Consider the following 25,346-nt stretch of genomic DNA (forward strand, 5'->3'; position numbering starts at 1 on the left):
ACAGAGTTAATGAGAATGTAACTCCCATTAAGAAAAAGCACTGTACACTGTGAATTTAAATTGATGGACAGAAATACTGAAATAATGAAAACATGGAAAAAGATTAGTGAAAGCACAATGAGGGATTTTAGCTGTGGCTTTGTTATTCAGCAATGAATGAATGAATGAATGAATGAAAAATTGAAATTGAAAAAAGGGAGATGAAATATTTTAGCTGTGGTTTGCTCATCAACAATAAATGAATGAATCAGAAAGAGTACATTATTTTTTTACATTGTAATTAGTCTTATTTAATTTGTCAGATTTTTTTGGTCAATCAAACAGAACATCATGAAATCTTTAACAACACATTCACACTGGGATATACAATGCTTCTCTTAGACTAATATTATAGAACATTAGACCTAATATAGAATAGCAGTGGGCTAAAAGTTTTTTTTATCTAACGTTGACACAATTATTACTTATACAGATTGTCTTCTGTTTTCTCATTAATCAAAAGCTCCTTTTATTAATGAGCACTTTTTGCTGTGTATTCCTTTGTGCATTTAATGCCATTGTGTTTTATTCTTAAGGGAATTAACTGTTAAAAGTGAACAGCTATTCATATTTGTGCGGTCTTGTGGTGTTACACAGTTTGGGTGCTTATGGTCCTGTGGTGTAAGGCAGTTTCAATGTTTGAAAGCTTGAAGTCCAGTTCCATAAATGCGCCATTGGTATACCCAGTAAACTAGTCACGAATTTGGTCTTATAGCTGATAAACATTTAATGGATCATGTCATCCATCGGTTATGGACAGTGTTCAAGGCTAATTGCTCACCGTTCACACAATGGCTTCACAAAATCAACAGGCACCCACATAATAGCCACAATGAGAAAAATAACCTCCAAAGTAGGATCAATGTCTGTTAAAAAAATAAATAAAAAAATAAAAAAAAAAATTTATATATATATATATATATATATATATATATATATAATTTTTTATAGTTGTCTTTTCCTTTGAACACATACAAGTGCATTTAAACATTTTTGTGCTTGTGATTTGGCCTATTGTTGAAACTGACAGAAAATGCATGTTCGCAGTGCTTTTATGATTAATAAATTTGTTTGTGAATGTAAGATTATTCAGTCCTTGGATGTAATTAGTATTATTATCATCAACTGAAATCGTGACTGTGGCTATTGTGTCTGCATTTCTGTAATTTGTTGCCAGGCAGTTGTACTATACTGAATTTCCAAATACAAACCTTACATTTTACAGGGTTATTTGGAAATAAAGCTAAATAGACTCTGCAATTGACTCTGAGAATGTGTGCTGTGCTTTCATTCAAAGAAAACAAACTTAAATCCTTATCATTAATGAATGCATATAAATGCTACAGAATTATTTCATTTTAAAGGTTACAAAAGTAATATCTTTACTATGAATTTGTGCACAATGTTACTGTTTCCATGTTAGTCCCTTTACTGGCTGTAGTATGGCTGGTTATAGCATAGAACAAAGAGGTTAATAGTTAATGGGAATACCTTCTGATTATACCTATAGCAAAACTTGGATAAGCTCTGACGTCCAGTATTAGAACTGTATTTCAAACTTGAAGAACTCCAGCCTGTCACAAACATCACATAACAATGACAGGCCCTGACAGCTTGTTCTACACACACATGAAAGCATGTTCATCACTGTGTTTCTAACTGTTGGTCAGAAAAAAACCTGAATAACAGAGGAGACAAAAGTGTCAGGCATCAGGATGAAATGCAAATAATTCACTATACTGCAGATCAGTCAAACCAAACTTACTTGGGACTAAAGAAAGCTACCAAATGCATACCCCACTTTGCAGCAAGGTTTTACAGTCCCAGAGCCCATACAATCAGACTGTAGGGATACAGAGCATTTAGACAAGGGCAGAGCTAGAAATAATCTTGGTATGGCCTCAGACTAGTACACGCAATTAAAATCAACACAAAATCAACCTATTTGAAACCTAGAAATGGCTTTAACCACTACACAGTGTGAAGGTCTCCAGGAGCTGGTGAGGTTGGCTTCTACTCTGCCGTAATAACTTGGTTTATGCTCCTCATACACGTCTAGTTTCTCCCCTATGTCTTCTCATTTAGTCTTCCCTTAGTGCAATCTTCCAGTCATATTAAATTCTCTCCTGACTGGGAGGTTGAACACTGCATTCTACATCGGGATGAAAGACTTACTACCATTTTAAACATCATGGATTTGGCAGATTTAACAGTCAGCAATAGCCAAAATCACAACAGATTTATCTCCAGATTACACAACTTCATAGCATAATTTCTGAAGAAATTATGCAGTATTATGAACGTTTTTTGCAATCATAATATTATTACCATAAATGTGTCTGAAATAAATACCATACAAAGATTTAGCAAATTTAATATTTAGATTATACTTGTTTAAATGCAAACCCAGTAGCATTTCATATGTAAATGCATCTAGTGTCCTTATTAGAACATGCAACGTGTTGCTGAACATAAATTTATGCTCACTTGCATTTAAATATAAAACATCATAAAAACAGCATAAACAAGTTTCTTTTAAAGTGAAAAATCTTTCTTCATGCTTAACTTTAGCCACTGTGGTGAGAGAAGGGGGAGGTTCCTGGTACCCAGGCTGAGGAACAGCTGTGGTCAATTAGGCGTTTGAGATTAGGATGAGCCTTGAAAGAACCAGTAAGGTGTGTCTCAACACACGGTCTCAATTCTAAAGCCTCCGCTCAGTCCACGCCCACCCTGTGGAGGGGGGGTGGGGTGGTACATAACAGGAACACAGGAAGGGAGGTTCATTTGGAACAGGTGCTCTTGGAATGAATGGAATGCTTGTATAATTTGGAAGAACAAAATAAAACAATTTTGTATGAAAGAGGAATTTTCCTGTGAGATAGTTAGCCGGAAGCTACAGTTGAGATAGTTGGACTGATCAAAATGAGACTGCGGGTCCAATCAATTTTATTCCCTAAATAATGAACTGGAAGCCTTTCTAAATACAAGTAGAATGAATTCCTACAAATAAGAAGGTAAGTGAGAGCTGTAGGCATTGAATGAACATATTTCGCAGTAGATTTACATTGAGAAATAGTAATAGGAGAACAGGAAATAGAGAGAAATTTAATAAATTACTAATATACTAATTATAATATTTTAATAGCATTTAAATTTTCCTAAATTAACCACTATTGTACATTACTACTCTAAGATTTACCAGTGGTTTATAACAGTAAAATACTGTCTCACACAATAACTCTTTTGCCAGTGTTCCTGAGTTGACTATGCCAAAAAATAAGATGGAGCTCCACAAATAGCCAGAATGGCCAGATTTCATTGAAATATTCCATGAAATCACAGTAAAGGGTCATAATCATGAGCAGCTACTTTGGGATGAGACAGATGCCACGGTTATGGGAAGACATTCATATAAATGATGCAAATCTGTCTCCCTGTTCAAAACCTACCCTCTCTCAGCCAAGTTAAATGCTAAAAGTGAAATCAGAGGAATTTTGGTTTTACGCTGAACCTCTTCACATAGCCCTGCCCTAGTTGCTCACCTGGCCAGTTTCTTTGGAAAAACTAACAGTATCGCGTCATCAACTGCTCTTTGGCCATGATCAGACCCATCAGATAGTGGTGCCATTTGAAGTGGTTATAAGACACTTCCCATTTAAATGTAGAAACATGTGATGAAGGGAAATGATGGAGAGACAAGTGAGGAAGTTCTCAGCAATGAAGCATTTAGTGACATTTATAACCCCTCTCATAGAGCATGAAAATAAGGGACATTTATTAATGTCCATCAGTCAGTGTGACAGCAGGGAAGCAGAGCTTCCTCTATAGATAATTCTCATAGATAATTAGATATGGCATGTTCTCATAGATAATTACTTCCCTTCTATATTAGAGGTAGTAAGAGACTTTTAGAAACAGGTTCTTCAGCTAACAAGAGATCTAAAGATAGGAATCCATCAACAGAGCATTTTGTGTATGGACGTGCGAGTCAAACTAAAAGGTATACTTTTTCACTTATTGCTTTATGTTTAGCTTGTTACGTCTTCATCTACAATTCAACTGAACACGTGCTCCAGAGCCCCTGCTTGGCATCATGGTCCCATTTACTGAACTACAGTCCCTTTAAAGGGGCAATTCTGTTATGGTGGCATTCTTGAGAACTTTACAAAGATGCTAAATGGAAAAGCCAGTGTCTCAGGAACAGACAACGAAATGACCATCACTGCTCAGGACCATAAACAAGCTCGGTGGTACACTGAACGAGAACACTTTGCTTTCAGGGCTCTGCTAGAGTAAGATTTCTTTGCTACAAAGGAAGAGCCTAAATATGAGATGACAAGATATCAATAAGAAAGAGTGAGGATAGAGAAAGTAAGAATAACTAGAAACTAGAAGGGATGAAATCATCAATGTAGTAGGAAAAGATAACTTATTTTCCAGTCAATTAAGATTCAATGAAATGCATAGCGACCTAATGAAAGAGTCACATTCTACAATAGCAGAAATGTAACATTTATTACAGAGGGTTAGAGATGACATCAAAGGCAGATTTACTATAATTATAGGCTGTCTTTTGACAACAGATCATTCACAGGGTTTGGGACTAATTATATCTACAACGAATCTGTGTAATGTCAATGATGCCAGTGAAAATGTGCAACCATTTTTCACCACTGGCATTAATATTAAGAAAATGTCATATTTTTATGTAGGCTCCACAGAAAAACAAGCAATAAAAAGATCTGGATTTTGTCCTCTTTGCGAGACTGCCATTGCTGCCAGCACTAGTTCAGTACAACCAATGAAATGTGCAGTTCAAAGAATTCCCTTTGCACATTAGTTCATGAAAGACAGGAGATATACTATGCAACATCTGAATCGACGTTTGCATAAAAGGTTTGTGCCTTCGGATAGGTGGATTTAAGGATACCGAGCCTCTTCACCGCAGTGTAAGGTACAAGTAAAGCGAAATTCACTTGTAAACATGTAACAAATTCCCAAATCGCAACGCAAACAAAACAACTCCCTTGGTTCGCATTGATATCTTTGTCGCATGATCAGTTAATACATACAAAAGCGAACAACTGCAAACTGACAAGCGACGTTAGGGTTTTCAAAAGGTTGCGCTTTTCCTGTCTGCATGACGGTTTTCAAAACGAATCTTTGCTCATTTCTGTGACCTTAAACACCGTTTCCGTGTGGATGGTATGCCAAAACACAGGGGAAAAAAACCCCAACTTTTTCAAAAATATCCGGATTCGTGTGGTCAGGGTCTAAGTGACTTTATTCATCTGAAACAGACAGAAAATTACGCGGTTTTCTGTTGATTTCCATGCACCTCTACTGAGTCCCCAAACGCAAAGAATCTCTGTGGCAATCTGAACATTTTTTTTTAAACAAAGGATAAAGTCATTATGTAGAAGCATTTAAACCAGGTCATGACTTTATGACTGCAATCTTTTCTTAATGAAATCAGATTAAATATTACATATTATTAATCTGTCACGTTGACAGAGGCCACGTAGATGGTCTCTTGAACATAATTATCTCCACGAGTCAAATATTCTGAATAATCTTTTATGCATACAAACCAGCCCAAATGTCATCGTCTCCAATGATTCTGACCACAGCACCCTCGCACATTAAAACAGATCGTCCCAATAAGAAAACTGTGATGAAAGCAGGAAGCTGGCAGCCTTCCTTCAGAGGAGGCCGCTCTCGTGTGTACAAGCACCTGCACCAAGTACGCCGGGCGTGTGACAATACTGTTATAAGAAACAAACTGACCCTCGAACAGTACTCGGTCATATTTCCATGTCACCGTTAGCGCATATAAAGATCTCCGGCTACATTAATGCACTTATTTAGTCATTTACTGACAATGGTGATGTAGTCACGACGAAATGTGAGTAGCTGATCAATTCGGGCACCTACAGAATTAAAACCAAGCACCGTAGTCCAACACAATTATTCAGTTGGAGGCAGTGACTAAATCTGGTTCAAATGAAATGGCTTTCATAGCAAAACAGTACTCAAGACAACAGAGTAATTATCCATTTTCGCAGAAAATAAATTAGGTTTGACATGTCCATGTGACAAGGATGCACAAGTAAAATGTCACAAACAACCTCAACAATAGGTACAATTTACTTGGAGAAATTGCACAAAAAACAAAAACACAACATGAATGTATTTTCAGTTGTATTACTCACCTTAATACATCCATTACACCACATTCATTAATGACATATGGAATTTTGTATTTAAAATAATTCAGGACAAAAACTGTATTACAAAACCACGTTTAAGTGTCAGGCAAGAATCGTAAAAAAAACTAAATCCTCTTGCTAAACTAATAAGATGCTAGACGTTTTTTGTTGTTTGTGTGTTTAACAAACTGCATCAAAAGCAGCACATTTAGCCAAATCTGAATTAATTTCATCTGAGTGTAATCGAGCATCTTCCTGTTTGCATAATGGAACCGATCCAATCTCTTAGAAAACACTTATGTTCAGGTAACACTGGTCTGTAAGGTAGATATTCGGCATCTGTGGGGATTCTTCCACTTCACAGGGCTTGTGTGCAGGACGCAACTGTACCTTACATGTTCGATACTGTACTGATACCAGTGTACTGTACATACCGCTGCAATTCAATCCATAGAACATGCTTCCATTTGCATGCCTCAAAGAGGCCCCGATTGGGTGTGTTACTCGGCAGTCAGGTGCTGGGTGGTCAGATTTTAAAACCTCATCAGATGTGCCACTGTACCTGCAGGTTGAATCACTATTTGAAATGGCAAAAGTGTTTCATGCGTGGACCACCATCAAGGACTGTACATAGACGTTTAACCAAAAACATCGTCACAGAAATAGAGAAATGAAAATGGGTGCAGCTGGAATGAGAGTAAATGTGATGAGGTGCTTTTTATTATTATTATTATTATTATTAATTGTTGTTGTTGCTGTTATTATTTATACATATGTAACAGTTGTACAATATTTTGCATCTGAGGAAAAGCACATCTTTTTACATCTTTAATGACTAACTTCTACAGGTTCACACTTACATATTATAAAAACTGACATCTTTTCCAGTTTTAAATGATGCTTTTACAAGGGTTACTGACCAACATTCAACCGGCCTAACTAAAACAGAAGCACACCTCCAGATTATATAAGCAGTACTCAAAACTGCTGGGCACATTTCAGAACTTTTGATTTTCTTGTTCCACTTGCTGAATGATCGTCACATGAGGGACAACTAAAGCGCACCCAGAGGAAGTTCTAAACAGAAGATTTAATTATTCACCTTGAGTACGAAGAGGTTGCTGGAGGTTAAAACGAATAGTCTCTCATTAGTGGCCCTGAAGCCCAGCACGGGTTCGTTGGACTCCAAGCTGGCAACCTGTTGCTTGGCAACCTGACCAACTTGCCGGCCCTGTTTGCGGTTGAACAGTACCGTGTCCACGGGCAATGGCTGCCGGTAGATGAACACCCTCCTCATGCACTCGGCTAGCGCGGCGTAGGAGAAATTGGGCGCGCATGTCGCAAACTTCTTGTCCCGCTTTGAGGCCTGCACATACCCTGGCCACACCAAATGATGTGTGGGGAAAAGAATGAGGAAATGAGTCGCACTGCGAGACAGAGCCATGAATTAATTACCATTTACCCACAAGTTGTCTTGACAGGAACAGCCAATTAAACATATGATGTGAAAGTGCAAGCAAATAAACATATAAATAAGCAAGCATTGGTGTAGCTGCAATAAACAAACAATGGACAATCGTTTACTCAAAACAGCAAAGCATAAAAAGAACTTGACATGAACACTATGGCTTTATGGGTCAAAATCAGTTAGTTAGTGATGACTGGAAAAATCTGGATAAACAAACATACTGTAAATCTGGAAACACACTTTTTAATCAAAGAACCAGAACTTGAGTGGGAGAGAAACAGCAGTCAGTCACACTATTTAGGGGTCAGCTAGAGCTAATCTGGGTTGCCTCTGTGCTAATATGTTTTGTTTTTGCTTTTTTTCCATTTAGGTGAAAAATCAGATTGCCTTGTAGTCTCTGAATTAACCTGTCTATGGAGCAGGTCCCCCTTATAGAGCAGGCTATGTTTAAAATGGATTTAGCACAGAGTCTCAGATACATCAAGGGCCCTCTGTGTAGCTATGATGGCTGCTTCATAGTGTGAGGAAGAATCACTGGGACAAAAATGACTTCTTGCATTTCCTTTAACATTTCCTCTGAAAGATTTGCATGCTATTACACCAAAATCTGTGTTTTAGAGAGAGACAGATAAAGACAGAGGAAGGGTAGCAGACAGAAAGACAAAATTTGTGGTACTTAAATAAAAAGGCAAAAGACAAGCGTGTTGTGTCCTGTGGCATTTCCCAGGTTGGTGTTACTTCTCTGACTAAAACCATAGATGGAGGGCGGACTGCTCTCACTGGGATCATGAGTTGGTATGCTGTGAGGGGCACCCCTGACCCCTGTCCTCCATAGCCAGGCCATAAGTAAACATGGCACACAGTGCCATAAAACAGCATTTGCTTATCTAATATTTACTCTACTTTAGCATACATCACAGATTCTTATACAAAATCCACTATATGACAAGAACACGAAACACAAACGTTTTTAAATGATTATTTAGCTAATTGAAGGAAAACATTTTGGAACACTTATCACCCATATGAAAATGTAATTTAATAGTTAATAACTGGTGGTGCCACCTTTAGCAGCAATAACTGCAGCCATATTCTTCCTATAACTGGAGATTATAACTGAACTCCACCTTTTGGTTATCTCCACGGGTTCAAGTCAGGTCTTTAAATAGACCATTCCAAAACCTTACTTTCGTCTTGTTGTAAAAGCCAATTGCATTTGTGTTCCCGAAAACAGACAGATGACTGGTCATTCTTGTGTAGGATTTTCTGGTAGAGAGCTGAATCCATGGTTGCGAATTGTGGCAATCACCCAGGCCCTGAAGCAACTAAGCATCCCAATACCATCATACTACCACCACCATGTGTGATGGTTAGTATGACATTCTTATGATGGATGGCTATGACTAGCTTTAGCTTTAGGCCAGAGGTATTTAAAATCACAGTCCTCAAGTCCAGGAGCTACAGATTTTCCTCCCTCCCTTTGCCTAAGAGTCAGGTATAACGACAAAATGGCCAATGAGTTACATTAAACATTTCATCAAAATGTAAGGGATTACAAAATCCAGGGCCAGGGCAAAATCCAGATTTGAATGCTACTGCTTTGGGCTATATGTAAAAGTACCCCTGTCTTCCAAAAGCTTTTCTACTCCTCAGTCCACAGAACATTAATCTAAAAGGCTTGGGCTTCATCAGTGGTTTCTTGGTAAACGAGATTGTTGCTCTTGGTTAGCAGCGGTTTTCACCTGGCAACTGTCTCCTGGATACCACTATTGCTCAAACTCTTGTTAAAGATGGAATAATGACTGCTGACCTCATCTGAGGTGTGCAAGACCTGCAGTTTCTCAGATGTTTGTATGGGTTCTTCCGTCACTTTCCAAATGAGAACTTCTGGATGGGCAAGCCACTTTTGGGTAGATTCACCACTGTTCCATGTTTAATCCATTTGGAGTTAGTGAATCTCACTGTGGTTTGCCAGAGATCTCAGAAATGGCTTTGTAGCTTTTTCCAGACATATTTCAGTACCTTTTTGATATTTTCCAAAATTTATTTTGCCTGCAACATAATGTACTGTTTGTTGAGACCTTTATTCTACTTCATATTGCTGGAGATGATCTACTTATGTGATATTGGGCAGAGTTAGGCTGGCAGTAATCAGGCCTGGGTGTGTGTGCACTAAACTAAATTGGTTAATTGGTTGTGCATAACTAATAGGGCAATTACATTTGTACCCAGGAACATTTACTGTTAGATAACCGTATTGTGTGTTGACCTCGGTTGGTTTTGTTTTATATAACTTTTTGATGAAGATGTACAATAGAGATCATACAAAAATTGAAGAAAGCCAGGATGGGGGATCACAATGAAAGAAGAAAGGGCTCTCTAGCCTGAGGTAGAGACAAAGTAGTGAGGAACAGTACTGAGGTAGTAGTTTTGGTTCTACATGCATTTTTCTCATGACTCTGATCAGCTTAATGAACCAACCTGTACCCCCACAGATAAAAAGGGGATGTCTACTAAAGAAGCGTGAGCATCATGATGGCAAGACATGCCTCACAGATGGTTTCCAGATTGAGCATTAGTAACCACCAGTGCTGCAATCCCACCAGTACTAACATTAACATGTTCAAATACAAAACCCATAGATCCAGCAGCAGTAGGAGGGAATTGGCCCTGGGTTAACGCCACGGAGAACGTGGTGGCGAGACTCACCCAGCGCGTTGAAGGTGGCGACATGCTCCCACATGTCATTAGGGCACTCAGGGCGTGGCTGCCATAGTAAGGCATCCACGTCGTGCCGCAAGCAGAGGGCGGGCATTTCAGATGGGCTTGTGTCTGCGGTGAACAGGTACTGGTGGCTGGCAAGGTTCACCTGGCAATATGGGTACACAAAGGCTTTAGGATAAATCACACAAAACATTCTGCCCTCCTGAGTACATCTCGGTATGCTAACCATTCTACCTCAACCCTACCACATTATACTGAGCATCACATGGAGTATTACTATTATTGAGTATTACATTTTGTTGGTGATGGCACAAAAATTCTAAAGCCCATTTATAATTGCTTGGAGAAGCAATATAAAGAACATCAATTTACATAAACATGTTTTAACCAGATGCATCCAAATGACTTGAAGATGGGACCCAAACAGATTGGTGCAATAGCTATCATTTTTGGCAGAAACCCAAATTCGCATCACTCCCGAATATGAAAAGCATGAAAAATAAGAGATAAAGTGCAACCATGTTCCCACACATGTCCAAATGATGGTGTGAACTGAGGAGTCAGCATCAAATTCCCACTTTGCCATGAACTTCCCTGGAAGGGTTTTGAGTGTGCTTTACATGCCAGCCGGAAGTGGTGGATAACAAGCAACAGCTGGACAATCACAGGCTAAGTCAACATGCCTGGCAGCTTTGAGAACTGCTTTGAGAGTCTTGCATTCTGTTGCTGCCACGTGAAAACCATTAGTACTATCAAACCTGTAACATTATGACATACAATAGCTCTCTCACCAATATAACATCTGTTATCATAATCATGTACATTGATATTAGAAAGCAACATTGGATATTTGCTGCAGCATCCCAAATTGACTGCAATTTCAACTTTTCCTTCTAATTACATTATTATACCTAAAAGGCATATTGGTGGTCTGGTACATCTGAATAGCCTGTCAGTCAACTAGGCATTAACTTAAACTGTATCATGATTCAGATTACCCTTTTCAAACGAGCCATTGTAAAATTCACTTTTGACAGCTTGATCTTGGTCTTCGTGGGACTGATCTTGGTCTGGGACAGTTCCAACCCTCCTATCCCCAAATTTCCAAAAGGCACCTTACTTAATCCGAAACGCACATTCCAGAAGCACAGAATGTAAAGGCAAATTGTAAACGGTCACCAATGTGTCAATGGTTTTGGAAGAAACAAATCGGAGAAAAAAAAAAAATGGAGCAAAAAAAAAAAAAAAAAAAAAAAAAAAAAGGTGGAAATTTATATAATCGCAGCTTCAGTGCACAGCTACCATGCGAAAACAAGTGGCAGACCAGACCATAAGGGCAGTATAATTATGCAGGAACTGCAGAGAGGCGTGGACAGGAATGACTTCTCCCGGGCACCCCATACACGGTGTCAACTCTGACCGAAAGAACGGAAAGAACATGAAGGCCGATAATGAAACACATCTCTAAATAAATAAAAAGGCGCTGGACCAGCTTCATTATTTTCAAAAGGCTCTTTCCAACACCTTGTCATGAGAATAAACTTAATTGTGTGGTGCCTATAATCTGGGGGGGGAAAAAAAAAAAAAAAGACACGCAATACTCCTAATCCAGGTGTTGTTTCAAAAGGAAGCTGGTTTTTGTCCCCCATTGTGACAATGGATATTTTTCTTCTGGACAATAAGCAAGACACTCAAGAGAAAAGAAATGCAGAGTTCTTCCTTCTGATAATATGCAATCAGAACATAATGAAACGTCCTTCACTCTCGTCTGAAGTGCTGGCTGGAAGCTTTTAGAACTTGATTCAAGAGGATTTACAGTAAATGTCAAACCTTTTCCCCAAACCAGTAGCTGCCATAGCTCGATTCAAAACGGCATGTGTGAGTCATGGAGCAGAGATGCCGCTCTTGAGAGGAGAGCCCAAGAAACCGAAGACCTTTCATCTCCATTCCTAGGTCCAGCTGAGAGACACAAATGAGCAATCGTCACATGCTGAGGAGGCCTCGGGGGCAGCTTTTCCGGCCGAGCGGAGAGCGCAGAGTTCAGGCCAGGAGCAAGCGCACACGGAGAAAGGTCAGCATGCTTCTCCTTGCGCATCAAAGCAAGTGATTTGGCAAGATGGACCGATGATATCGGAGATGGCGTGAAAGGCCAGAGGAAGGGAGGGGTCTTCTTTCCCCTCTCTGTGGGGCTCCTCCAGGATGTGCAGTGCACAAAAGGTGCATTAAGCATGGAAAACAGTGACATCTAAAAATGATGGATGGAAAATGTCATTCTAAAACTCAAAAAGCAGAAAGGAAGGAGGACGGCCAAGCAGAAACAGTCAGATGTTAGGTCAGTTTTACATAATGGTGAGGTTTTGCCCATCATGAATCAGAAATGTGCCAGATAGTAATTTCTTTCACAACTAAGGACTCAGATTCACTGAGGAGATGAGACAAAGCAAACCGCTCAGTTCGGGTTGTCTTCTGACAACACAGGAAAAAAACAGCAAAGCACTCACGACTCCCGTTTGCACACAATCCTTGAAAATTTTATTGCCGTCTTGTTTACTGTCACAATAGACTAATATGTCCTTCTTACAGAGCCAACAGTAAAAGCTTGTGATGAACTTGTGTTTTTTATATATACATACTTTATATTTTTCTCGTAAGCCAACATGCCATCTGGTTTCATGCAACCATTAGTTGTAACTGCTCCTGCCCTCAAAAAACATTCCATAACATGCCATGGTTAACTTACCACCTGTTTCTTAGAAGATAACTCTGCCCAAAGTTCAGTGTTCCATTAAAGAGAAGGTCCTCCACCGAGTTTTATTTTATATGCAATAGATATGTTAGCCTTTTAAGTCTAGATGAGTCACAGCATTTAAAATTCAGAACATGTCTCTCTGTAAAAGTCACAGCAATCTTTTGATTTCCACAGCTGCAGCCACACAGAAAGGGCACAGAAGCACAAGATTGCTTAGCCGATAGATGATGCCAAAGCTACTACCCTGAAGTGGGTTTGGCTGTTCTCAATGAACATCTAATAAACCTCCGAAATTAACACTGAGCAAACATCAGAAATCAAGGGAAAAATTAAACAAACACTTACTCAGGTTTCCTGATGGCCCAGAAACATTAATGTGTTTATAGGTGCGATGACAACAGCAGAGAATATCATTCAGGTTACATGTGAAGGACCACAATTTGTCAGAGGCCTCACAGAAGATTTACCACTGAGGAGCCTGGTTACCATGTAAAGAAAGGGAATCTCTGATTTATTAGAAGAAGAGGAACCTCTGATTGGTTGAAGAAAGTTTTTTTAGCAAATGGTGTGGGAGACAAAATGTGCTGCCTTACCACATGAGTGGGCTTCAGGGTGTCACCATCAAATCGCATCAGCGTCGAGCTGTCCTCTGGGAACCTATCGCAGTCCTCCAGCTCCTGAGCATTACAAGGGGGCTTGTCTTTCTCCGGGTTAGCATTCTGAAAAGACAACGCAGCACGCAGGATGAAGACAACTGACAGGACCAGAAAGAGAAACATGACATCTGAAGGCAGGAAGTGAAGGAACTTGAATCAGAGTATCAGGAGTCATATTTAGATTGAGAATGTTCTGAGGCCTAGACTGTCATAGCCTACCAGTGTATGGATTTATATAGACACAGTGACCAGAAAAATGACCAGAAAAGAAAGCCCTGTTTAGTACAGCATACCTTTGACCCGTGCAACCATTAGCATTTTGGGCAGCCCAAAGCATTGGCTGGGTGGACGTTTCATTCTACAGATGCTGTTTGAGCTCATCCCAAAAGGTTTGACATGGGCTTGATATCAGGGGAAGGTGGCGGTCAGGTCATTAAAGCCATTTATTATTTAGTCCTGTGGAATACTCAGTTCTGATTCATCAATTAAGCCCCTTACAGGTTTGTACCAGCACTGGCTACTGAACCTCAACATTGCACGGTGACATTAACAGACTTACTGTGGACCGGTGATTTGGCACTACCACCCAATCCAACCAATGTCTCCCATGTCCACCCACAAAACACCACCTTCCCTACAGCAAACGTTTTTGACAAGGTGTCTTGCGTTCTACTGTATTAACTGCACATCTTTGAGATCTCCCCCCACCCCCACTTTAAACTCCACAAGCCATTTTTCAAAGGCCATTAGACCATGCTTCAAGCCAATTCTGTATGGAAGTTACATTTACCATTACACTTCTTCTGTGTGGGAATGGTTTCCATTTGCCCTGCCACTGTGTATAGATAAGAGTTGGGGTTTAACTCAGAGAGCATAATGATGTGAAGGGGGAGGGAAGGAGGGAGAGAGAGAGAGAGAGAGAGAGAGAGAGAGAGAGAGAGAGAGAGAGAGAGAGAGGGAGAGAGGGAGAAAACGAGAGACCAAGGAGACTAACCGGATCTTCGGCAGTGAGGTGAGAGAGTCCCTGGTGAATGTGCGTGGCCTGTTCCGTGTTAATGAGGCACTGTCCCCTCTTATCCCCCAGCACCACCTCAGACCAGAGCGGCCCATCGATGCGCTTCTGCAGGGTCACCTCCAGACTGGACGCAAGAACACCCCCGCACACACACAGATTCACTGAAATCTCTGTGAAACACTCAGAGCAAAAACTTTGTAGAAACACACAGAGGCACAAAACCTTGCAATTCCTGTGATATGCTCAGAGTTCAACTTGGTGCGCGCACACACGCACACCTTCCCCAACCCTGTACACATTTATTAAATACACACTGACGTATGAAGACACGCAATCAGCATGAATGACCTCAGACTGATTATGATGTTATTCGATCATTTTATCTGGGACACAAACATATGTGCATTTAGATGCATACAAACCTCTTCAGTTAATTGACCTCTACAGTCTGCTGTTTTCTTTTTTCGTTTGGTCGATTTACAGTATTCTTTCAAAGAATACAATTGCTAGTATTTCCAACAATGGCAAAAACGCTAGTGGAGGCCAATTACGAAACTGCCTCTCTTGCTTGGACCTTAAATGGACCGTATAGCCTTGTTTCAGGGGTTCTTTACTGAACCCCAAGTCACTTCAGCAGTCCCACCCATTCTGCACATCCTGTGCGTTTGGACATTTCTAACGAACGAGAGCCTAGCTATTCTTGCCTAGCATTTCCCTCGGCGAGCCATCCAAATGTAAACCGCAGCGCCTCCGACCAACACGCTCAAGCAGAGGAGTGGAGGAACACACCTGCACACACACCCCAGCTTGGCCGAGGGGTGCGAGGGGACCTCAGGTGGATACCAGAGGGCTCAGAAGCATAAACATGAAAGAAGAGAACTGAGGTAGCTCACTGTGGAAGATGGATGACAGGAAGAGAAGCATGTTGGTTTGGATTAAGGGGGGGAGGAAAGGATTGTCGTAAATATGAATAACGCTTAAATCATAAAGCACTCATACCCTAATCCATATAACCTCGTCACTCGTTTACATAGCAAAAGTTCCCACGTCACCATACGAGTACATATCTGGTTTTGTCTGAAGCTGTCCCTAATAAACCTCAAACATTAAGAGCTAGAGCTCAGTTCTTTGGCTTTGACAAGAAACAAGAGACAAGCTTGAGATGTCAAAGCTCTGCTTAGCTATGATGATTTGGAGCAGCTGCAGGGCAGAGGGGTTACGAAACTGACACGCTCGCCATTGCACCGTGACTCTCCCACCTCTCGTCATCACCGATAGTCCAGGTGCTGGCCTCAGCGTCAACAGGGGCACATAGAGGACCTTCGAGAAGGGGCTCGCCACCTCGCAAGCCGATGCAGACCCTGTCCGCCGACAGCTCGAAGCGTACGTCGCCTTTGCCAGTGCCCTCGGGGAGACGGACGCGCACCGTGACGTCCTCGGCTGTCTGCTGCCAAACGTAGATGGGTTCTAGCGAAAGAACAAGACAAGGAGAGCATGAGGGCCAGCTTAGTAAGGGGCACGCTCTGGTCCAGCTTCTCCACTAACACCGGCGAGGCGGAACTGCCCTCGCTGTGGAGTAGCCGGGGCTGCCCGCCCGAGCTGGCCAACAACAGGGTCACAGTCCAGGATGGGGCACCAGCGCTTCGGCAGAGGATATAAGGGTTCCACTCTGAACCCTCATTGTGAACCTTCATCTTGCACATTCATATTAACCCTCTCAGTGGCCTTTGATAAATAATGAACACATCTCTGCATAATCCTTACTCGCTCGAGCGCTCACACTTTGTCTAGCGCTTCCTCTCTTGCTCGCTCGTTGCCTCACACACACACACACACACACACACACACACACACACACACACACACACACACACACACACACACACACACACACACACACACACACACACACACACACACACACACACACACACACACACACACACACCCTTTTCATTTTAATTGTTCCTAAGTGGCCTTGGCAGGTTCATCTGTTTCATTCAGCTCAGAGCCTCTTACAAATACACAACCACGGCCAGGTGAGACATTGTTTAGTGGCTCGGACCACAGAAATATCTCTCATTATAGCAGCAGCTCAAAGCGCTCAGCTTCCTAGTTTGGACCTCAAACGACTCTCCCGCAGAAAGCTTCTGGAGCGCGTCTAGCAGTGTGCTGTCTTTCATGCAGGACTTCGTGGGGTGGACTCGGTACTGTGTTGCTTCATTACAGAAAAGTGGATTACACAGGCAACAACAGATGTTTGTCGCTGTATAGACACAATAGAGCTGTGGGAGGCTAAAAGGGAAAAAAGAAAAAAGACAAAAACACATTAAGAGAGAGGGTGAGGGAGAGAAAGAAAGAAGCAGATCTATTGAGGGTTGACTCACATACACCTACATCCTTATCATTTCTGGCAAAAAGCTTATTACTGAAATTGGAGCAATTTTCCCAGAGGCAAGCACAGAGATAAGCGGAGAGAGAAAGTGGGCCACAGAAGCTGGAGCATCATAGCTCTCATTTGTTGTTGATCTAGTCAACTAAAGCCTAATCTCGGTCTGAGTCTAAGAGCTGAAGGAAAGATGTGATGCTGTGCGTTTGTGTTTGTGTGTGTGTGGTGTGTCCATACGCACACCTCTTGCAGTCTTTTATGTCTACTAGCTCATGCACACATCAACTTCACTCCCTCTTATCCCCACCCCCCACCCCTCCTGACAGGGTGCCTAATGCACTTTGCAGTGTTCTTGGAGAACCCTATGCCTTTTTAAAAAAAGGACACAACCAAATACATGTGAACACAAATAAACAGGATGATCAATTAGTTTCCATATATCAAAGGAAACATTCACCAGGTCCACAGGAGAATCTACCTTAAGCTGTACAGGCTCAATTATACTATGCTAGAAATTACCAGTATGGTTGACTATTTAAAAAACCAAATTATAATTTTCCCTAACTTATATTTTGTACCTATTCCTTATAAAGATTAGGTGCAGTTTCAAATTTCTGATCTGCACTACAACATGATGGGATAGATTCACTCCAATTCAAAACTTTATCTGACCCCACAAATCAAAAACTTTTAGAAGAAAAGAAGTATTCAGGTTTCACCTGAGGCCACCAGATGTAGAACATCAGAGTAGCCCAGTAGCATGCCATTTGCTCCCAGGTCCTTGTGATTCATATAGCAGAGGTGGGTTGGGATTCTGCTTCAGTACGGAGAGCACTGTACTGCCTCTTAGACATTTTAAAAATTACACAACATCTCAAGCACTTACAAGTACAACTTAAGCCACAAAGGCCCTGAACCAGACCTGGTCTAGGAGTTCCTTTCTCTGTTGCAATGTATAATACATACTCTGGGCAAAGAGGAGTGTTCTGGTGATGCTCTTGGTAAGTGTAAATTTTAACGGTATATTTTTGAGCATTTTCTGCTTTGACGCAAGCATGTCTTTGTTGAGAGAGTGCAGAAAAATTAAGTAAAAGAAAAATAACCCTAAACCAAAGAAAATCCACATGGACCTCTCGTCTCAAATTTAAGTGCTTTGTTTGATGCATTCCATCTGTACACTTCCTTCTGTAGTTTCTATGGATACCAACTCAGGGACAATGTGTAAAAATATGGTACCTCATGCGCCACAGAAATCAATCCAGTTCTTGATTTCTTATAAAATGAGGAAATTAGCATGACCATTTCACACACTGCTTAAAAGGGCATAATGTAAAACAGAAATGCATGCAGGCCATGGCCGTTCATCTGCCCGCGACATACGACGCTTTTGAATTCACCGCCGTCAGGAGGAATGGCGGCTTACGAAGGGAGTGGGTTGTTATTCATCAACAACAACGAGCCAAATGCTCACTGGTCCCAGAACTACATGTGAATTAACGTGAAATGTGAAGATGGTGCTAACATTTTATTTCAAGCCAAAGTAAGCCATTTATGTAAATAAAGGCATGGAGAGAGTTTTTTATTTATTTATTTATTTTTTTTAATTATAAGCCTATCACAGACTTGTCTTAGTTTGGACATAAATGCACTCAAGTAACCTGTTATGTTAGCTCATTAAAGGGACTCATCTGACAGCACCAAAGAGATCTGCTACCCAGCACTGGGTGTTCAAGAGACAATCTTTCCCTCATTCGATCCACGCCTTCATCCTACTGAATAAACGGTCCACACTGACATTTTGAATCTGAGGCGGCTTTAGTAAGGAATATCGTGAAGGAGGCATCTGTGTGACAAAAAAGCATGACCAGAAGAATATAAAATTCCCTGAAGTCATGCTGACAATAGTAACGCATTATGTAGCTTGCACATCTGGGCTAACAGCACACAATCACATAAAAAATAAATTAAAAAACCTGACAGAATTGTAAGTCCCAACATAGTCTTCATCTCAGAAAGAACACCTACAAGATGAAGGTTTAATATCTGACTAGTAGATGGTCTTACAAGCCTGTATATCTTTTGTAGATCTGATGTGGCATGCTGCCCGACAGAAGTGGTCAAAATAATAGCAGAATATATACTAGCAGAACATACAGTAGAATGAAACACGTAAACAGTTACGGTTTTGGACTCACCTGAGCTGTCCACTTGCATGGGCTCAGCACGCGCTTCTACCAGCGGAACTCCGTCGACCTGCTGGAAGCTGAAGGGCTTTTCAGAGGCCACCATCAGCCCCTTCCCCTGCGGCCCCAAAGCGGCATAGTGGGGTACCGAGTTGCCCTTCATCAGCCTCCTCTTCCTCACTTCGTACTTCTTTTCCAGACCTGCACACATTATAGGGCGCGCACACAAACACACGGGCACACAGACGTTGAAGAACCCGGACCCGTTCACATCCACGAGGCGACGATGCCAGGAGAGAGAGAAAAAGAAGAAAACCACGTATGGGGAAGCCATACTGGATTTTTTTAAACCAGTAAATACAACTAAGCATCAGCTTTGCTAACAGAGGTAAAACATCAAAACTCCCGGATCTAATTAAGCTAAGAGGGTTAAACGCAGGAGGCCCCATATCGTACACTCACTGGCGGAGTTGGAGACCGTTAGCCACTCCAGCGAGGTGGAGAAGCCGCTGCCCCGGGTGTCGTCTGGGTCCTTCTGCAGCCTCAGCAGCAGAAGCTCGATGGCGTGGATGCCGTGCTGGACGTGGCAGACGCTGTGCAGGATGGTGAAAGGCTCGCCGAGACATTCACTGAACACGGGCTGTGAAAGCCAGATCATCAGAATCAGGACACGCCGCTGGAAAGCTACGGAAGCGCACGGGAATTTGCCATTTTGCATTTCACTGCATTTACAGCATTTGTCAGATGCTCTTATCCAGAGCGACTTACAAAAGTGCTTTGTCATTTACTCATAGAATACATCCTAACCAGTACAGTAGGATAGAGTCCAAGATACCATTGAACTAGAATGCTGTTAAAATACAGGGATCAATGCTGATGCCTAGAAGAGTAATCACTACTGATCCTGGACCTGCCCAGCTGTGTTCAGGTGTGCAGTAATTGGAGGGTCAGGAACATGTGTATGGCTTTGTCCTTACCTCCCATTTGAGGTGGGAGCTCTCTCCTCTCTTGCTGGTGCGCAGAAGGGTCAGAGTCCCCGCGCCATCCGACAGGGCAGCCCACGTGGCTGAGGTCAGGCTGAGGGAGGCACACAGGCGCTCACCCTCAGGCGAGCCAGCCTCTGGGTCCATCCTGAACACCTCCCGCGGTTTCCCCAGGGCCGTGTCCTGTGAGCAGCAGAGGAAACATGGTCACTGCTGGCACCCCATCCATACCCAGTTTTCTGAAGCTCCGCTCCGTCCCGCAGGACATCCATGGCTTTCAAGAAGTGGCCTCTGAACTGGCCTCTGATTGGTCACTCAGGATTAAAACCCAACTGTGCCAAGAGCTGATAACGACACTACATAATTTCACAAGAGGGAAGGATTACATGAGTCATTTTATTATCATACTGGTTAGTCATGTGTGTACAAGGATGCACAACTCAGGGTATTAGTGATTAGGCTGGTTGTTGAGAGGTGTCCGGTGGGCGGGGAATATAATCACACACACGCGCCAATCAAAGGACCCAAAACCAAAGCGACACTCTGGGAAGCTGCTGAGCTTTAGTTGCCATGGAGTTTACTAGGAAATCTTAGGCATCTTTCTGCTCAGTCCCCCTTTATGTCCTCTCAATAACTGATTTTCATGGTGTGCAGGTTTGCAGTGGTCAGCACCCTGGTGACAGTCAGGAGCATAAACAAACTTCTCTAGCAGAACGATGATTAGCACACAATCACAGCAATCATTAGACGCTCAGAGCCATTTCAGAATAACATGGAATTGCCAACCATGAAAATGGACAATCAAGCTGAACATGATTAGTACATTCCCATAAAGACGAACTTCATTTCCAACACTTCAACTGACCACGTGAACTTTATTGATTTTTTACATTTAAGGGAATGCACTGCTAAAACGTACATCTGTGAAATGTGGATAATCATTCAAAAACAAACTAACAAAAACAAGCAGTCAGTTGGAATAGCCATGAGAAATTGAAGCACCTAATATTTGCAACAGACTAGCAGGACATATCCATGGGCTTTCACTTAGCTTAATAAAGAAGTAATCATTTGCACCAAAAACACCCACGCAAAAGTAATTTGAGAGTTTTAGCTAAATCCTCCCCCCCCACAAAAAACACACACAACTTACCAAAACAAACCCACCCCACATTCAGTTAACAGGTTGACAGCAACAGAAGAGGATAATTGTGTGATGCTGAAACACTGCAATAGCTTCACGATACTGCGATTTCTACTGACACCCAGCACACAAAGACGAAGCTTGTATTCCCTCTGGTGGTGAGATCCAATTAACACATTACACATTAGAAAAGGGGGGGGGGGGGTGTAAAAAAAACCCTGTGACTGTGAGCATTTTATAAGAAAATGCTTTTTAGGTGCTTTTTGGGGGTCTTACAACACTGGAGAGGAAGAGGTAAGATTTAAATATTAATATTCAATGAACCGTATGAAAACCCAGCCAAGCTTACTGTAACACAACCTTCACAAAAGCCACCACAGTAAAGTAGAAATAGGCTGAAAGGAGAAAAGAAAAGGTAAAATGCCTTATGAAATTATAGCCAGATATAGCATGATGACCGCAATCACATACAGGATATGAGAATCCTACTGTATGTCAGTGCAAGTGGCTTAATGATGCAAGATGAACTGCCTTGTGTAGAAAATGGGTTGTATAATAAATCTGCCTTGACTCAATTATCATGGAGGAGAAGGCGCAACATGCATCCCAGTTCTGTAAATTCAGTATTCATTTGTAGGTAGCATGATGCAAGTCCACATCTACATTTCAAACGGTGTTAAAGAATGTAGTGGCAACTAGAAAAGCATTGTTCAGTATTAAACTGTACCCTAGCAAAGTATTAGTTCCTTTGCTAACAAGCAGGAAGACAGGGAAGAGGCACTTAGATTTTTATATATTATCAGAAACATTCAACAATTAGAATTTGCACCAAAGAAGAGTTTTTGAGAATCAAATCTAATAATCTCTCTAATTTTATTGGACTCTTTTTTTTTTTTTAAGTTAATGATATGAGGCTTTAAGGTTTCTTGAGTAGCAGTTCCTTATTTTGTATTTCACCAATTCATAAATACGTTCACCAATCACTTTATAAGAAACACCTGCCTTGTACTTATACTCAATGGTCACTTTATTTACCACACCTAGCCCATAGGTGCATTCTGTTGGCATGCACCTCAGACACCTTCTACCTCATCCATCATGAACAAGCTCTGGACCACAGGACCAATATTACTTCAATTGCATACTGTTCTCAACACGAATAACTGCCAGTTTACACTGCTCTAGTCATTAGGAGCTGGCTTGTTGCTGGGCTGTCAATATTGATTTTACTACAGGTTTGACAGTGGTCACGCAACAGTGGGAACACCAACAGCTGTGCTGTGATCAGTTTGACCACTGATGAAGGGTTAGAAGGGGCATGGCGACAGATGGGCCATACTCTCCAACTGTAATCTGCAAGGTAATTGGCTGTCGATTGGGTGACATAACATTGTGAGGAATCCAATGTCATCCACCAGCCACTTTCTGAGCCACCTTTATTTCCCAATTCAACATTGCAAATATCAGCAGAAGAAACAGAAATGAAGACAAAAGGTCTGTTGACCTTGATAAACCTGGAAAAGACAATTGGTTTAAATGGAGTGCCATGATTCATAACTGCTGAGAGGTGCAGTTCGAGGATTTCACAATAAAAGTAATGGAAAAAAAAAGTTGCCTGTTTGAATCATTTGCAACTCAGTAAAATCTTTAGGTGGTCTTGATTATTTTGCAAGCAACTGAAATAAAATGGGTGGTCATTCACTGGGTTATTTTTAAAAGACTGAGAAAACTTACCAATGTGACTGTCAAATTGAGAACCCTTCCCTTGCAGTCGACAAAATAAACACTCTCTTCATACCAAGGATCAATGTGTAGGTAATTGTACATGCCAAATGCCTTCATATGATCCAGAGTATACTGACTGTCTTTCAGTTTAACCTCAGCCACAGCTAAAGAGAAAACAGAGACAGAGAGAGAAAATTTAACATATAGATTTGTACTACCCATCAGCGTCATTCAAGATGCAGCTCAAATCATGCTTTAAACTATAGCTGAATGTGACCACTAAACGATGACACAGAGCAGAGATGTTCAGCGCTGTTTCGGGGTACCTGATGTCAGATTATGAACTACGTTATTGCCAGCAAACACGTGACCCAACCATAACCGCTGCATTCAAAAGAAGTACTTTTGTGAATAGCTAAAAGTTGAATGAATGAAACAACACAATAAATGTATCACAGAATTTTCGTAGTAAAATCGGAACTGCTGGTTCCACTGTCACTGCATCAAAAGACATCAAAAACATCCGTAAACTTTAACAGCTTGCATTAAATTTCTATAAGTCTCTTCTCACCCGCATCCAGCTGTACAGTGTAGCATGGAACTGAGTCTAACGAAAGCCTGTAACTTTCAAAGCTGGGGTCCAGCATTTGTCTGTTCACATTCAATGAACAATTCGGATAAGCCATCCTCCTTAAAAAGTAAGAAATGTAACCAACCACGAATTATATACGAAGCCAGAAAACACACTACACCAAAAAGGAATAGTGTAGTGAAAGGTACAGCTAACTAGCTAACTAACTAGCTCAACTTGATGTCCACCTGAAACTCATGTTTCCTGTGTAAGGTTTTTAGACGGACCGCTAGCTCGGTAGGAATCCTGGGAAATGTAGTGTTATTTTGGGGCGTGTCTACTAATATTTGCGTACCTGGTGGATTTTTTTATTATCACAGTACATCTGGTTCAAATTAGATGGGTATTATAGAATCTAATTCGTTTTTTCCCATCATTATAACGATTATTATTATATTAAATTATTCTAGCACGGTAGCTCTATGTAACTCAATTCACCACAATGCGTCACAGCTACATGGGAACTTTTAAATCAATGTTTCCCGCCGGATAACTTATAACTACGCACGCTTAAACTTTGTTACATTTTTAGTTAGACATAATTAATTGAGTCTTTCTTTAATTTTGGCTTTTGTGTTTTGAACAAAACACCAGAACATTGTGTTCTGCACCTCGAATCGTTTATTTGATCGCTTGGTGCACTTTCCATTTCGTCATTTCATGCCTTCAAGGGGCTTCTACCGTCTGGCTATAGTGCAATTTCTCCAGTTAATAAAAATAGCTAGCCATCTTAAAGCTAGTAGGGCCAAATATAAATGTAAGGCGTTTTCACAATAGAGGTTTTTCTGGACTGCTTTCTCTGTTGCTGCACCGTTTCACAACACCAGAGGTCCCCATGAGCTACATAGACCTAATCCAAGAAGATAGAAGACTGCACTGTGGGTGGTGCACACACACACACACACACACACACACACACACACACACACACACACACACACACACACATATATATATGTGTGTGTGTGTGTGTGTGTGTGTGTGTGTGCACCACCCACAGTGCAGTCGGCTCTCATCAAATTTCTGTCCGTTTCATTCCATTGCTGAGTTTCCATCAGACTATAGATGTCTTGTGGCAAATAAGGATATGCAGACCTACAGAAATATATTTATTTATAGAGAGAAACGTACATTTCCATTGTTCTGTGCCTGTTCTTTGTTAGCTATAATGTAGCCTATATATAACTAACAGATGGCCCAGAATACAGGAGCCTGCTTGGACTTTATCCAGCCCAAGCACTCACACATTTCCTCTCTTTTCATCTCTCTCCACTGGCTCGCTCTAGATGCTCACATCAAATTCTTGATGCTTTCCAGAACATCAGCTCCTGCCTTTATAAAGCCACTTGTCAAGATCCTCATTGCTGCCTGATTTGACTTGACTTAAAGCATCTTAGGGTATGCAAGCACTTAAACCTTTGACATTTTTTT

The 25,346-nt window shown here is 41.3% G+C and overlaps 1 protein-coding gene across 2 annotated transcripts; it reads right to left on the reverse strand.

Moving 5' to 3' along the window:
• Window positions 1-6,170: 6,170 nt before the first annotated feature.
• nudcd1 (NudC domain containing 1) lies at window positions 6,171-24,122 on the reverse strand. Of its 2 annotated transcripts, none has more exons than XM_027019572.2 (10): window positions 23,856-24,122; window positions 23,294-23,448; window positions 20,410-20,598; window positions 19,895-20,072; window positions 19,445-19,633; window positions 16,120-16,327; window positions 14,840-14,984; window positions 13,783-13,908; window positions 10,426-10,585; window positions 6,171-7,614 (listed from the first exon to the last, which is right to left on the reverse strand). In XM_027019572.2, exons 1-10 carry the CDS (start codon window positions 23,968-23,970, stop codon window positions 7,397-7,399), a joined length of 1,683 nt encoding a protein of 560 aa, XP_026875373.2. In that variant the 5' UTR covers window positions 23,971-24,122; the 3' UTR covers window positions 6,171-7,396. The 2 variants fall into 2 exon arrangements, with proteins under 2 accessions (XP_026875373.2, XP_026875371.2); XM_027019570.2 differs by having other exon boundaries at window positions 6,171-7,625.
• Window positions 24,123-25,346: the final 1,224 nt, after the last annotated feature.

Source organism: Electrophorus electricus, chromosome 4 (genome assembly GCF_013358815.1).
Source record: "Electrophorus electricus isolate fEleEle1 chromosome 4, fEleEle1.pri, whole genome shotgun sequence".
Lineage (NCBI taxonomy): Eukaryota > Metazoa > Chordata > Actinopteri > Gymnotiformes > Gymnotidae > Electrophorus > Electrophorus electricus.

Coding starts and splice junctions, on each gene's coding strand:
- nudcd1 (XM_027019570.2), bottom strand. CDS start 23,970: ATGGCTTATCCGAATTGTTCATTGAATGTGAACAGACAAATGCTGGAC. Junction 23,449..23,855: donor CACTGTACAGCTGGATGCGG/GTGAGAAGAGAC, acceptor TTTTCTCTTTAG/CTGTGGCTGAGGTTAAACTG. Junction 20,073..20,409: donor GCTCCCACCTCAAATGGGAG/GTAAGGACAAAG, acceptor TGGCTTTCACAG/CCCGTGTTCAGTGAATGTCT.